The sequence below is a fragment of the Aotus nancymaae genome, unplaced genomic scaffold, assembly GCF_030222135.1.
Source record: "Aotus nancymaae isolate 86718 unplaced genomic scaffold, 86718_ANA_hifiasm-v0.15.2.pri h1tg000016l, whole genome shotgun sequence".
In the NCBI taxonomy this organism is placed as follows: Eukaryota; Metazoa; Chordata; class Mammalia; order Primates; family Aotidae; genus Aotus; species Aotus nancymaae.
In genome coordinates this window covers 232165-248430 of record NW_026988428.1, presented here as the reverse complement: position 1 = coordinate 248430, position 16266 = coordinate 232165, and the positions used below count along the sequence as shown (strand labels likewise).

The 16266-nt window shown below is 34.9% G+C and overlaps 1 protein-coding gene across 3 annotated transcripts in view; it reads left to right on the top strand.

The window, feature by feature from the left end:
• Window positions 1-15514, top strand: part of GAS2L3 (growth arrest specific 2 like 3) — a 54732-nt gene extending 39218 nt beyond the window's left edge. For all 3 annotated transcript variants that reach the window (XM_064376820.1, XM_021675567.2, XM_021675566.2), the window contains exons 5-9: window positions 316-457; window positions 6331-6394; window positions 7030-7168; window positions 9110-9217; window positions 10736-15514. In XM_064376820.1, the coding sequence (XP_064232890.1) occupies window positions 316-457; window positions 6331-6394; window positions 7030-7168; window positions 9110-9217; window positions 10736-12052 (1770 nt within the window). In that variant the 3' untranslated portion in view covers window positions 12053-15514. The remainder of the gene's footprint in view (window positions 1-315; window positions 458-6330; window positions 6395-7029; window positions 7169-9109; window positions 9218-10735) is intronic.
• The last annotated feature ends 752 nt before the right edge of the window (window positions 15515-16266 follow it).

The following is a 16266-nucleotide window of genomic DNA, read 5'->3' as shown; positions in this document are numbered from 1 at the left end:
TCTATGAGAATCTAATGCCGCCGCTGATGTGACAGGAGGCGGAGCTCAGGTGATAATGCATGCTTATCCACTGCTCACCTCCTGCTGTGCGGCCTGGTTCCTAACAGGCCATGCACTGGTACCAGTCTGTGGCCCAGGGGTTGGGGATCTCTGCTTTAAAGTAAGATAAAATAGTTTTTGAAAGTATCTTTTTTCTCTAAAGTTGTGTACTTTTTAGCTACAGGTGGTGGATTGAACATTTGTTTAGTAATATCACAATGAATATTTAATGAAAATATCCTTGATACATTTTTGAAACCATTTTGTCTTTTCTAGAACTTTCCAATGAGAAAAGTGCCCTGTAAGAAAGATGCTGCATCAGGTTCATTCTTTGCTCGAGACAATACCGCAAACTTCCTTCACTGGTGTAGGGACATTGGGATTGATGAAACTTACCTCTTTGAATCTGAAGGTTTAGGTAAGTGATATTGTTGTCATTCTTGTTTTTAATGCTTAATTAGGATGTCTTAATATCTGTCACCTCTAATATTTCTTTCCAAATTAGGACGCAAATGCCTGATCTTATTTTCCTAGAAAAATGTATACTTTAAATATATGTAAAACTACTGGAGAACCAGATACTAAATCAAATATATTAACCTTTTCACTTACTGTTAAAGATTTTATGTATCTATAATGCCTTAAAATTCTAAATTCCTAAATGAGTTGGCTACAGGAGGGTTCTGGACTAATGCTTTAGTAATTAATATTTTCATTAAAAATTACTCTACCAAGTCTAAATTAATAGTAACTTCCCTTTAACCAGATAATTATGAAAATGACAGAAGGCATAATAATGTATAATCATGGTGTTTAGCTTTTATTTCCTTTAAGTCATTTTCATTTCCTTTAAGTCAACAGAAGTATCTGTGCAGTGACTAAAGTGGTAGGTATTTAAGTTTTATACTATATTTGAAAGCATTTATGTATGTGTACATACACACCCACACCCCACCCCCACACACTGAATTCATAATGTGGTAAGTGCAGCAGTGTGCTATGGGCAGTGGCTGTGGGAGCTGTCTGCCCTGGTAGAGGTTTTTTTTGTTTTTTGTTTTTTTTTTAAATCACTGACGTTGTTTAGAATTGCTGGTTTGTGGTAATAGTAAAAAGCAAACTGACTTTTAGTTGGTTGTATTATTGTTTTAAAATTCTCTCTTGACAGTGCACACCCTTATTGCCTGCACACAGGGTAAGCTGCCTCCCATTTGCTCTGCATCTGGGCACCCCTATCCAGTGTAGAGCAAGCATGGGATGCTATTTTATCCCTGTCTTTGCATCTTGCTTTAGATCCAGATAGGCTGATCATTATTGACAGTGTAGTTTATGTAATGGCACATCTACTTTCTAGAGATCAAAAGAAAGTGGAAATGCTTTGAATTCTCTAGTTTCTAGTTTATTGTTTCTGAAAGGACATAAGATTGTTGTATACTTTTCATTTTCAGTGGAAGGCATCTTTCCACTGTCCTGAAGGTCATTATAGGACTAAGTAAAGCACTGTCAATACCAGTAATTCATTTCTAGGCATTGAACCAAAGAGCTAATGTTTTACTTTCCAAAGGTCTCAGAGATAAGCCTCTTAATGTTTTACCCTTTACTAGCAACTCAAAGGTATTTTATGAAACAAATATACTATTTTAAGGTACTTAGAAAGTATTTACGAGAACAAGTTTAATAAAAATTTTAGGATAAATTCCTCTTTGGTATGAATTTTGAACTCAAATGTAGGCTTTTTATGCTTTGAAAGCATATACTTTGTGCTTGGGGTATGTAATAGATGCTATTCATGAATCAAAGAACACTAACCATTTCTATTGGGGGAATCAGTCTACATGCAATTCATGCACACATTGCACATAATTGGATTAGGATTCAGAAGTTTCCTAGAGTTTCTAACTTTAAGGACTGGAACAGAAAGGTAGATGATCCACAATTACTATATCATTGCATTTAGTATGTGTTCTATGATCAGGCTTAAAAAATTTTTTTTAAGGATCTCTGTTTACCTTTGTATTATATTTCCTTTTAAATGTATTTTTATTTTAAAAATTGTATTAAAATGCACATAAAATTTGCTATCTTAGGCCAGGCATAGTGGTTCATGCCTGTAACAGAATCTCATAAGGTTCGAGCTCCTAAGAGAATCTAATGCTGCAGCTGATCTGACAATGGGCGGATCACCTGAGGTCAGGAGTTTGAGACCATCCTGGCCAACATGGCAAAACCCCGTCTCTACAAAAATTAGCTGGGTGTGGTGGCGCACGCCCGTAGTCCCAGCTATTCAGGAGGCTGAGGCAGGAGAATTGCTTGACCCTGGGAGGCAGAGGTTGCAGTGAGCCAAGATAGCTCCACTGCATTCCAGCCTGGGTGAAAGAGGGAAACCCCTCAAAAAAAAATTACTATCTTAACCATTTTTAAGTGTGTTAGGTTTCTTTTGTAGTAGCATAAAAATTGAGATATGATATACATAATGTAAAATTCATAAAGTGCACATTTCAGTGGTTTTTTAGTATATTCACTATGTTGTACATTCATTACTACTATCTAATTTCAGAACATTTCTAGAAAATCTATACCTATTAGCAATTAGTCCCAATTATTCTCTTCCCCCATTCCAAGGCAACCACTATTCTCTGTCTCTATGGATTTGCATATTCTGGATGTTTCGTATAAATAGAATCATATAATATGTGGCTTTTCTGTCTGTTTCTTTTACTTAGCACAGTGGTTCATTCATGTTGTAGCATCATGTAACAGTACTTTATTCCTTTTTATGGTAGACTAATATTCCATTGTATAGATATGCCATATTTTTTTAATCCATTCATCAGCTAGTAGACATTTGGATTGTTTCCACTTTTTGGCTATTATGAATAATGTTACTATGAACATTTGTGTGCAAATTTTGAAGTGGAATTTGTACACCTAGCAGTGGAAATATACCTAGCAGTGGAATTTCTAGATAATATGGTAATTTTATGTTTATCTTTTTTGAGGAGCTGTTTTCAAAGTGGCTGTACAATTTTACATTTCCACCAGCAGTGCACAAGCGTTCCAGTTTCTCCACATCTTTGTTAATACTTGTTATTGCCTGTTTTTGTTTTTATTATAACCATCCTAGTGGGTGTGAAGTAGCATTTTGTTGTGGTTTTGATTTGCATTTCCCTAAGGACATTGAACATCTTTTTATATGCTTGTTAACCACTTGTATAACTTCTTTGGAGAATATCTATTCAAATCCTTTGCTTATTTTAAAAATTGAGTCATTTATCCTTTTTTTTTTTTTTAACTTGCAAGAATTCTTTATGTATTCTAGATATTAGGCCCATGTTAGATAGGATCTGCAAATATTTTCTCCTAGCCTTTGGGTTATGTTTTTACTTTATTGATAGTGTCCTTTGATATGCAAAAGTTTTGAATTTTGGTGACATTCATCTTTTTTTTTTTTTTTTTTGCTTACCCATATTTTTGTTCATCTGAAAATCCATTGCCTAATCAGGGTCATACATTTTTTTACCTATGCTTTCTTCTATAAGTGTTACAGTTTTTGCCTCTTACTTTTAGGTCATGGATCCATTTTGAGTTAATTTTTGTATATGGTGGGAGGTAGAGGTCCAAATTCATTCTTTTGCATGTAGATGTCCAGTTGTGCCAACACCATTTGTTGAAAAGGCTGTTTTCTCCTTATTGAATTGTCTTAGCATCCTGTTGAAATTAATTGTACATAAATGTATGGGTTTCTGGACACTAATTTCCATTCCATTGGTCTGTATATCTTTCCTTATGCCAGTGATACACTGTCTTGATTACTGTAGTTTTATAGTAAGTTTTGCAATTGGGAGGTGCAAGTCTCCAACTTTATTCTTCTTTTTTAAGATTGGTTTAGTTTTTCTGTGCCCTTTGCAATTCCATATTAATTTTATCATCAGCTTTTCCATTTCTGGAAAAAAAAAAGGCTATTGTAATTTTGGTGGGGATTACACTGAATATGTAGGTCAGTTTGGGGAATGTTGCTATCTTAACAATATTATTTTCCAATCCATGAGCATGAGATGCCTTTATGTTTATAAATATGTTCGTATTTATAATCTTTTAAAATTTCTTTCAACAGTGTTTTGTAGTTTTCAGTGTACAAGTATTACACTTCTGTGATTAAGTTTATTTCTAAGTACTTTATTCTTTTTCGAAGCCATTGTAAATGGAATTATTTTCTTCATTTCATTTTCAAACTATTCATTTCTAGTGTATTCACCTAATTTTTGTGTATGGATGTTACCTCCTGCAACTTGCTGAACTTGCTTATTAGCTCTGACAGTTATTTTGTAGATTATTCAGGGTTTTCTTCTATACATAGGATTATGTTACCTGTTTTTCACTTGTTTGTTTTTTTTGTTTGTTTTATTTTTTGAGGCAAGGTCTCACTCTGTCACCCAGGACTGGAGTATAGTGGCACGATAATAGCTCACTGTAGTCTTAAACTCATGAACTCAGTTTATCCTCCTGCCCCAGCCTCTTGAGTATCTGGGATTACAAGTGTGTGCCACCATGCCTGGCTAATTTTTTTTTCTTTTTCTCTCTGTGTTGCCCAGGCTAGAGTGCAGTGGCACAATCTCAGCTCACTGCAACCTGGTTCAAGAAATTCCTCTGCCTCAGCCTATGGAGTAGCTGAGATTACAGGTGCATACCACCACACCTGGCTAATTTTTTTGTATTTTTAATAGAGATGGGATTTCACCATGTTGGCCAGACTGATCACGAACTTCTGACCTCAGGCATTCTGCCCATCTTGGCCTCCCAAAGTGCTGGGATTATAGTCATGAACCACTGCGCCCAGCCATGCTTGGATTTTTTTTTTTTTTTTTTTTTGAGGCATAGTTTTGCTCTCATTGCCTAGGCTGGAGTGCAATGGTGCCATCTTGACTCACCACAACCTCTGCCTCCCGGGTTCAAGCAATTCTCCTGCCTTAGCTTCCCAAGTAGCTGGGACTACAGGCGTGTACCACCACGCCCAGCTAATTTTTGTATTTTTAGTAGAGACAGGGTTTCACCATGTTGACCAGGATGGTCTTGATCTTGATCTCTTGACTTTGTGATCTGCCTGCCTCGGCCTCCCAAAGTGCTGGGATTTATAGGTGTGAGCCACTGTGCCTGACTAATTAAAAAAAAAAAATTGTAGAGAGAGAGTCTCACTTTTTTGCCCAGGCTGGTCTCAAATTCCTAGCCTCAAGCGATCCTCCTGCCTCAGTCTCCCAAAGTGCTAGGATTATAGGTGTGAGCCACCATGTCTGGCCTATGTCATCTGTTAATAGAGATCGTTTTTCTTCTTCCTTTCTAGTCTAGATATGATTTATTTATTTTTCTTGCTTAAATACCAGGGTTACAACCTCTAATACAATGCTGAGTAGAAATAATAAGAGTGGACATCCTTGTCTTTTCCTGGACTTGAGAGGAAGACTTTCAATCTTTTTACCTTTAAGAATGATATTGGCTGTGGGTTTTTCCTAGATGTCCTTTATCAGATTGAGAAACTTTTCTTTTTTTCATAATTTGTTCAGTCATTTTTTTTTTTAAATCATGAAATGGTGAAATGCTTCTTTGTCTCTTGAGATAATTGTATGTGTTTTTTCTTTATTCACTAATAGTATATTGCATTGGTTGATTTTCTTATATTGAACAATGTATTTCTGCCATAAATGCCACTTGTATGGTATATAATTCTTTCATATGCTGCTGGATTTGGTTTGCTAGTATTTCATTGAAGGTTTTTATATCTATATTCATAAGACATATTGGGTTTTAGTTTTCTCATGGTGTCTTCATCTGGCTACCTTTTGTATCAGGGTAACACTGTCATCCTAGAATGAGTTAGGAATTACTTTCTCCTCTTTGTAAGAGTTTGAGAAAGATATTAGCACATAATCCTTTGCTAAAGATAGCTTAAAATAAAATTGAAGTAATATATGTCTTTTAATGGTATCTCTTGTTGAAAGATCTGAAGCATAAGTAATATTACCAAGTCCTTAATTTTTTAGACTTTAAATGCTGTGCAAATAAAGGTCCATGGTAATTTTTCATTCTCTTCTTGTTAGTTGTTTTTATTTAAAAAAAAAAAACTCACTTGTCAAAGATAATATGTAGGAAAAATAAAAGTGTATTTTCTTCATTTTTTTCTAAACAAGTAAACCCACCGTCTTCATTATTCTTTTTTATTTAATTCTCTTCTTCCATGACAGAAGTCTGTTTCCAAATTTAATTTTGCTCTACAAAATAGGTCTTTTTATTTTCCCACAGTTTTGCACAAAGATCCAAGACAGGTGTATCTTTGTCTTCTTGAAATTGGTCGAATTGTGTCAAGGTATGTATTCCACAATATTTTAGAATTTCAATGTTAAAAACATTTTAAAGCTACTGAATTTTAGCTTAGAACACTATTTTCTATAAATAAAAACATTGTCTTAACTGTTTTCATATTTTATCTTTTTGTTTCTTTATTAACTTTTCTGTTTGCATGAGCATATGTCAACATCTGGGTTCTCAATATGGCTTATATTCATTTACTGTTAAACTATGGGAGTGGTTACTTAAATTTTTTAGATTAAGGATAGGGTAAGAGCATGTAGTCTAAGGCAGTTCAAGGCAAAGCAAGTCCTCTGAACACAGAAAGGATCTGACAGAAGGCCAAGGCGTGGTGTCTCCTATACCTACTTCAGTTCTATCTTTACTCACCAGCTCATTTGAAGCCATGTTTCAGGATCCCAGGCAGAATGTTGGGAGCATCCAGAGCTCAAATATATGCTATGATGTGAGGATTATCATATAGATACTTTGCAATCGATGAGACATTAAAAAGCATTTTCAAATATTCCAGTGAAACAATTGGTAGAAGAGGATCATATGGACTTTACTTCAGAAAGAAAATCTATCTTGATATGCAGGCAAGTGCTTGGGTCAACTTTGCTTGAATGATCAGATCTCCTGATTGTTTTTCAGATATGGGGTTGAGCCACCAGTGTTAGTAAAACTTGAGAAAGAAATTGAGTTAGAAGAGACCTTGCTTAATACTTCAGGGGCTGAAGATTCCATCAGCATTCCAAAATCATGCTGTCAGCATGAAGAGCTACATGAAGCTGTAAGTAGTTGCTATACTTTCTTTTGACCATGATACCTTGAAGTCTCATAGTTTTAAGCACTTCTAGTTTGCTACAGGTGATGTTATTTTTAAAAGAAAGTGTTTCTTATTCAGAATATAAACCAGTACTATTCTCCATTCTCTGATGAATTCAGGGCATTATATTTTAAAGATGATTTCTTATTGCTTGTGTATGATAGGAATAAATGTGTAGTTGAGGAGTGGTGGGGCTTGGAACTCATCATAAAGAGTACTATAGACCACAAGAGATCATTGATTCTTTTTTCAGTCTGGTACTATTGTAATCTGATTTGCAAATTGTAAGGAATATGCTCATGGTCATGTAGAGGTTATATTGGTTTTATGGTAATAATCCAGGCATAAGATGAGAGCTTGAACTTGAGCAGCAATAGTGGGGATGGAGCAAAAGGAACAAATATAACACATATTTAGCAGGAATTGTTAGGAGAATTGACAGGAATTAGTGACTGCTTGTGAGAGAGAGAGAGAGAGAGAAAATCTAGAGTGATTTCCAAAGTTTCTCTAAGTAGATGGTATACTGATACTTGCAGAATACAGGAGGAGGAGAAGTTGTGAGGGAGGATTGATGGGGTTTTTTTTGAGGATTCTCTCCTGCACAATATATGCATACTTGTTAGATGGTGGGTTACAACTGGACAGTCTTCTTAACTTTATCTGTTCATTAGGTAGAAGTTAATAGAATTGCCATTCCTTGGGTTGTGGGTCTCCTGCAGTGACTACAATATGAGCAGTGAAGGTGAACTGAGCATGAACATTTTCTGCTTAGACTGTTGTTTAGAACTATTTAAAGGATGCAGGGTTTTATAAAAGTGTGAAATTTACAAAATAAAGAAATAATAAATAATTACCAATAAACATTTTTAAAGTATTGCTTTGTTTTGTTTAATGTAATAAAAGTCTAGGTAAAACTATCAGATAACCTTGCAAGACAGATTAAGAATATGTCAGAATGAACAACTGTTTTATCTGGCCAAAATATCTATATTATGCTATTGATATATGTATATACGTGTGTGTGTGTGTGTGTGTGTGTGTGTGTGTATGTATATGTAGACTGTCATTATCAATATGGGAAGCAGAAAGAATGCAGTAGATAGAAAATAAAATTTATTTTGAATCTCATATAACGTTAAAGAATGATAAGTAAAAAGGAAACATTGAGAAAATATTTTTATCAAGTGGAAAATACAGTGAGTTCATTTCCATATTATATAAAGACCTTACAAAGTTTGATAAGAAAAACATTGCAGTAAGTAAATGGGCGAAGTCTGTGTTCACACAAGAAGAAAGTGCAGTGTTGAAACTTGCTGATAATCAAGAAAATCAGATTAAAACAACTATGAAATACCATTTGCCCCATTAGCAACATTTTTTAAAATTATGAAACCTGGTGCTTTTAAATTCTAGTAAACTGTACTTAGGGTTTGCTGTTGGCAATGGAAAATGCTGTAAACTTTTGAAAAAGAAACAGACAAATATTAAGAGCTACAAAAATATTACTTTTTCATTTTTATTGTAGTTGAAGAGGGAAAAAGGATAAATGAAAGTGTTTCTCGCATTAGGACTTAGAATGGTGAAAAATTGAAAGCAATTTTTTGCCCTCAGATAGGGCAATGGTTTGGTTTGTTAAATGCGAGAGAGAGAGAGAGAGAGAGAGAGAGAGAGAGAGAGAGAGAGAGAGAGAGAGAGAGACTGATTTCATCACTGCTGGCTTTTTTGTTAGATTGGCAATGTCTAATCTCAATATTTGTTAACAAGCACAGGAGAAGAGATTAAATCGTCGAACTGTCTTAGATTTTTATCTTTGAGTTTGGTTTTCCTTAGCTATCAAATAATATTGCAGTTTAAACAAAATGCTTTTTGTAACAAGCACTAAATTGTATTTATTCATCATCTTAGGTTAAACATATTGCTGAAGACCCTCCTTGTAGTTGTTCTCATCGATTTTCTATTGAGTATTTATCTGAAGGACGATACCGACTAGGGGATAAAATACTCTTTATAAGAGTAAGTCCATTATTTACATTTTATTTACACATAAATACTGTTTTGAAATTGGATTTATTGCTTTACTAACCTTTTGCTTCCCCTTTTACTTAAAAAAAATTGGAATAGATGCTATTAATGGAAGGATTTCACTGTACAGGGAAACAAAGAGTAATTTCTTTTATGAGTATATAATGAATTTAGGTAAGCACTCATTACACAGCAAACAATTAACTTCAATAGCTAAGATTATTTAGACATTTAATATCATAGGGGAAAATTCCTTGTAGACCCCAAGGAACTTATTTCTCAAATTTTCTTAGAAAAAGGAATAATTTTCCATCATAAGAAGAAAAAATAAAACATCTAATAAGATTGAGTATCCATAGGGAAAAAAAAGAAATGTTATAGTTTATAATAAGCTTTGGGCATTAAACAGAAAATATTTTTCTCACTGACACAGAATCAGTATGTATACCAGTATGCTGATACATATGTTCATTTCCTTCCTTTGTCCCATCTACAGTTGATTAATTGTTCCTTTTGCTGGTAAGGAGATTGAAATTTCACCTATTCATCATTCTTTTCACTTCCCATACAAGAGCTATCTTATTTCCAATCTAGGAAAATAAGATAAAAGTATTTAAAAGTATGATTTCACCATACATATATTCTTCTATTTCACATATTATTATTACCTCCTCAGCCCTACCTAGCTCATACAGAAACATTCACATGTGTTTTCTTTAATTAGCTTTTTTTTTTTAAGGCAGTATGATGTGGTAGTGCACAGAACATAGGACTTAAAAGTTAAAATTTGTAATCTCATACAATTGTGCAGATTTGCCTGCTGAATAGACAGGGCCCTAAAACCCAACTTGAGATATACTGGCAGAGCCAGGATGTCTTATCTTCACAAAAGTACTATTTGGGTTAGGGGTAGCTCATACATTTGAGGACAGGCCAAGCTATATGACTTGGGAAAAATTCCTTAATCTTTCAGAACCATAATTTTCTCATCTGCAAAGAAAAAAACAATAATAAATTATACCAAAATGCTTTAAAGCTTAAATTGATACATAATGCATATGAAAATAATTTTAAATTGTGAAGTACATGGTTTAGTCATTTTATCTTTAATCCAGAATTATTTTTTCCTTATTATGAGGCATTTTTTCCTATGTCTTTGTTTTTCCTTCTTTCCCTCACTTTCCTTCTCTCCTATCTCCTTCCTTTTAATATTCAACTTCTCATTGAACAATACTGCTCTTGCAATAACTTTGATTTTTAGGATGCAAGTTATATATAAATAGCTTCCGTACAAATTGGAAGACTTTGTATCGTTAGATGGGTAATTGAATATGAATTAAGTTTATTATGTTAATAATACAAGAAAGAAACTGTCAATTTGTAGTGAAGCTGTTGGCAAATGCTCTGAATTTTATAGATCACAGACATCACAAATTGTAACTGCTAATGAAATGTAACTGTAAACCTCATAGTATTACAGCTTTACTTTTTATTTTCCTTTGGGGGCAGATGCTTCATGGAAAACATGTCATGGTTCGCGTTGGTGGAGGCTGGGATACTCTTCAAGGATTTCTGCTGAAATATGACCCCTGTCGAATATTACAGTTTGCCACACTAGAACAAAAAATTTTAGCATTTCAAAAAGGAGTTTCTAATGAAAGTGTACCTGATTCGCCTGCCAGAACTCCTCAGCCTCCTGAAATGAATCCTTTGTCAGCAGTTAGCATGTTTCAGAAACAAAATTCAAAACCCAGCGTCCCAGTTAGTATTCCAAAAAGCAAAGAAAAACAGGGATGTCCATCAGGTGCATTGCTGCCAGCATCTTCACTGAAAGGTGGTAATATGGGCTCCATGTCAGTCCATTCTAAATTTCCAAATTCTCCAGCAGCACCTTCTCATCCCAAGCTCAGGTCTTCAAAAGGTGTAATAAAAAAACCGCAGGCTCCTTCAAGCAATGTATCATCTTCACTTGCTTCATTAAATCCAGTAGGTAAAAACACTTCTTCACCAAGAATTGCACCTTGTGTATCTAAGTCACTGAGAAAATGTCTTCCATCCCCCAGTATCCCTAAGGCCAAGGTTATTCCAGCCCAGAATTCAGCAGATCTGCCTGAGTCCACACTTTTGCCAAATAAATGCTCTGGAAAAACTCAACCTAAATATATGAAACATAATCATATTTCTTCTAGAGATGATGCAGTATTTCACTTAGCTGCACATTCAGATTCATCAAAGTGCCCCAAGCTACCTAAAGCAAATATACCTGTAAGGCCTAAACCTTCTTTCCAGCCCTCTGCAAAAATGACAAAACCCAGTTCCAAAACCATAGCCATAGGTCTAGGAACACAGTCTCAACCATCCAATGGAGCCCCACAAGCAAGGCCAGTCCCAGCACAGAAACTTAAATCGGCCTTGAATTTAAATCAGCCAGTTTCTGTGTCCTCAGTTTCTCCTGTGAAAGCTACACAGAAATTGAAAGATAAGAATATAGTTTCCATTGCCAAAAAGCAGCCTCAGAATAAAAGTACATGCCAGAAGACAGGACCCAGCCCCTCGAAGTCTCCTAGCCGTACCCCCCTGTCCATCGTGAGCCTTCCGCAGTCTTCTACCAAAACACAAACTGCACCGAAGTCAGCACAGACTGTCGCTAAGGGCCAGCATTCAACTAAAGGGCCTCCCAAAAGTGGCAAAACCCTAGCTTCAACCAGGAAATCACCCTCATCTGTTAAGGATGTGGATAGTGGAGATAAAAAAACTACTGTAAAGAAAAAGGAAGATGATGACCATTATTTTGTCATGACTGGAAGTAAGAAACCTAGAAAATAAATACATAGTCATTATAAGAAAACAGAAAAGGAAGAGTGAATGTCTTAGCTTCACATCTTAAAAGTCTCTCCTATTTGTGTTTGTCCAAATAGGTGCAGACACTAAGGATAAGATATGGGGGATGGAGGCTGGGATGAGGAAAGGGCTCATCAGAATTCACATATCTGAATTCACCAGAAGGAACCCTTCTGAAGCAAACAGTTGAAAAATCACTGCAAGGTTTTTATTAATAATAGACATGTATATGATTTTCAATCTATAGCATCTTTGTTAACATCTGCCTTTTACAGGAAATGTAAAAGTTATTTAACACTACAAGAATTTTAACAATAGTTGCTATATTTTTGAATATGTATTAAATATGGAGTTTATATACCTGCTAATATTGACAGTGGTGCTCTTACTATTAGTTAATTGCATTTTGGTTAAAAAAAAAAAAAGCAACGGTTTGGCATTTGCCCTACAAAAGGCACTTAATTTAATTTTCTGATCAGGATTGCCTGATCCAACAATACTAAGTCATTGCTGCTGATGATTAGCTTGGCATTACTCTGTGTTAGGTAGAATTCTTATTATTTAATTTTTTTTTTTTTTTTTGAGACAGAGTTTCGCTCTTGTTACCCAGGCTGGAGTGCAGTGGCGCAATCTTGGCTCACAGCAACCTCCGCCTCCTGGGTTCAGGCAATTCTCCTGTCTCAGCCTCCTGAGTAGCTGGGATTACAGGCACGCGCCACCATGCCCAGCTAATTTTTTGTATTTTTAGTAGAGACGGGGTTTCACCATGTTGACCGGGATGGTCTCGATCTCTTGACCTTGTGATCCACCCGCCTCGGTCTCCCAAAGTGCTAGGATTACAGGCGTGAGCCACCATGCCCGGCCCTTATTTAATTTTTTTAAGCTTTCCAAATCAGAAGGAACTGATTATTTTACGTGGCCTATATTTACAGTGGTAATATTTTGTTACCAATATTTTTGGTAAAAAAAAAATTAACTTATTGATATATAAACAAATTTTGTAAACAATTTTTATATTATCTATAAAAACTTAGACACCTTATATTTTATATGTTGTGCAATGTGACAGGGGAAACTGATACAGTAGCTTTTAGCATATTAAAAATAATTTTTTATAATGTAATTTCCTGTGAGTGCAGATCTGACAGTTTCCATTAAGATAATGTGAAACATCAGAATTATGTTGTAACAACTTTAAAACTAAGATGATATAAAAATAATTTTAGTTACAATATGTAAAAATTATGAGATTATTTTTCTCTAGATAGCACAATACCAATTTTAATTAATTTCTTCCAATTAGGTTAATTTTTTTTTTTTTTTTTTTTTTTTGAGATGGAGTCTCACTCTGTGGTTCAGGCTGGAGTGCAGTGGCATGATCTTGGCTCACTGCAACCTCTGCCTCCCAGGTTCAAGTGATTCTCTTGCCTCAGCCTCCTGAGTAGCTGGGGCTACAGGCACATGCCACCAAGCCTGAGCTAATTTTTTTTTGTATTTTTTAGTAGAGATGGGGTTTCACTGTGTTAGCCAGCAGGATGGTCTCGATCTCCTGACCTTGTGATCTTCCTGCCTCAGCCTTCCAAAGTGCTGGGATTACAGGCATGAGCCACTGAGACCGGCCTCAATTATGTTAATTTTTGTTAATAAAGTTTTGCTGCCTTCAGTTTTCCAATGGCAGGTAGACAGGATATGTTCAAGGTTTTCTGCACTGTAGGCAGACTGTCTCAAGAAGCATATCCCGATCATGTAACGCCTGCATAAACTCCATCAACCTAAGGTGATACTTGTAAATAATTTATTTTTAAGGGATTGTGACTATTTAAAAATTATTAATGTACTTTGAAAAGTTTTAAGGGTGTTTTTAATAACCTTACAGTATTGTCAATTATCATAGGTTATTCAGTATTCAGGTTTGTGTTTCTCTGTTTTAAACTAAAATGTGTTTTCTAAAGAAAAAAATAATAGTTTACACAAATGTACAAACAGAATAAGCATTTCAAGCTGGCTACTAAAGTTCTTTAGATTACAAAGCAAGAAAACTTAATCTATAAAGATAAGTGATCTTTTGCTTGAAGAGTACAGATAAAAATCAAAGATAGGTGCAGGCTAGTTTTCAGAATAATTGATGCTTCTCTTCTTTAGAGAGACAGTCACCAAATACTTAGTTTAGCTTGACTATTGACTTGGGCGTTGAGAGAGATAATATGTACATCTTTGGAAAGTGAAGTCAATGTTCAAGAGGTGCTGGAAGCTTTACTTTTTTAGTGATCAGAAATATTTAGTGCATCTTTCAGACAGGAAGAATTTTATCATGTATTCCCTTATAAAACCAAGTAATACTTGTTTATCAGTAACTTTTAGAACTTAAAAAAAAAACAAAAAGTGAATGGTATCGTAGGCAACCTATGAATCCTAGTAGATTTTACAATATGTAATTTATAACCATGTAATTTATAAATATGTAAATTATGTAATTTACAGTATATCAACACTAAGTTTTGTATTGAGTGTGATCAGGAATAAAAGTATCCCACAGGCATCTGACACAAATTCCAGAATTAACCAAAGAATTGCTTATTTGAGGCTGGGCACGGTGGCTCACACCTGTAATCCCAGCAGTTTGGGAGGCCAAGGCAGGCAGGTCACGAGGTCAGGAGTTTGAGACCAGCCTGACCAACATGGTGAAACCCCGCTACTAGATATAGAAAAATCAGCTGGGCGTGGTGGTAGGCGTGGCCAAAAGTTTTGTTTGAATAAACAATATCCAAAAGACAGTTTCTTCAGATATATTTTGAAATTCTCCTAAAGAGCTAGTGTTTCTAACAATTTTCACAATTTAAAAACAGCTTTTACATTGTTGAAGTTGGAAGAAGTTTCCCTCTCTTCCTAATAACAATGCAAGATTTTAAGTTCTTTTTTGTGTTTAATGTTTAAAGAAATGAGCATTATGCTTAAATTACTGAAATACCTGGGAGAAGTAATGATGCATACTTTAAACAAAATGGAAAATGCTTTTATTTTTATTTGTTATAATTTGTTAACATGACTGATATATAAAATTAAATTTCAGAACACAATAGAATACCGATTATTTTTACATTGTTTGGGCAGAGAGTAGGTATTTAAGGCTTATGTCTTCAAAATGCCTTGATAATTTAGATGACCCCTAACTTTACTGTCCATATGGAGTTTGCCATTCGTTATGGATAAGAGAATTTAAGGAAAAGTTACTGTTCTTTCTTCAGTCTTTTTATATCTCTCTGATTTAAAATCTGTGACTTTATTAAAAGGCTTCGACAACAGGTTGTTATGATATATTCTTACATCCAGGTTCACATAATGACCCCATTTGAATCCAAATTTGTATATATTCTTTTCTTATGCTAGCAGTATTTGTATTCAATTTTAACTTATGTTTTCTTGGGTATTAAAATTTAAACATCTATACCAAGGTCTCAGTTTGCTTTTTTGGTGTATTCTGAGTACACTATGATCACTTAATTCATGTTGGAAGTTGCATATAGGAACATTCACAATTTGAGAAGAATGCCATTAAAAACGCCTTCTTTATATTTCTGAAATTTATTTCACTGCACCCAGGAGATTATAGAGCCTTGTCATTAATCAACAGTATTTGTTCCCCAGGTTGCTGTATCTACTGGATGTTTGTTCCAGAAAGACCAGACTCACATTTAATAATCTTTGAGATAATAGTGGTAATTTGTTGGTTGTCAAGGTAGAATTCTGTAGATCATACAAGCATTGTATTCACCAAAGATAACTTATAGTAGGAATTTCCAATTTTTGATTTCTGTAATCCTGTTTTTTTTTTCTTCTTTTGAGATGGAATTTTGCTCTTGTCCAGCCTGGACTGCAATGGCACAACCTTCGCCCCCTGGGTTCAAGTGATTCTCCTGCCACAGCCTCCCAAGTAGCTGGGATTACAGGTATGTGCACCACACTTAGCTAATTTTGTATTTTTAGTAGAGATGGGGCTTCTCCATGTTCTTTTTTGTTTTTTTTTGAGACAGAGTCTTGTGGTCATGTGGGTCTCGAACTCCTCACCTCAGGTGATTGGCCCCTCTCGGCCTCCCAAAGTACTGGGATTACAGGCATGAGAGACCGCGCCTAGCCTGTAATCGTGTTTTAATTTCATGTTTTTATACAATGAGAATATTCTTGAATATTCTCATCTTTTT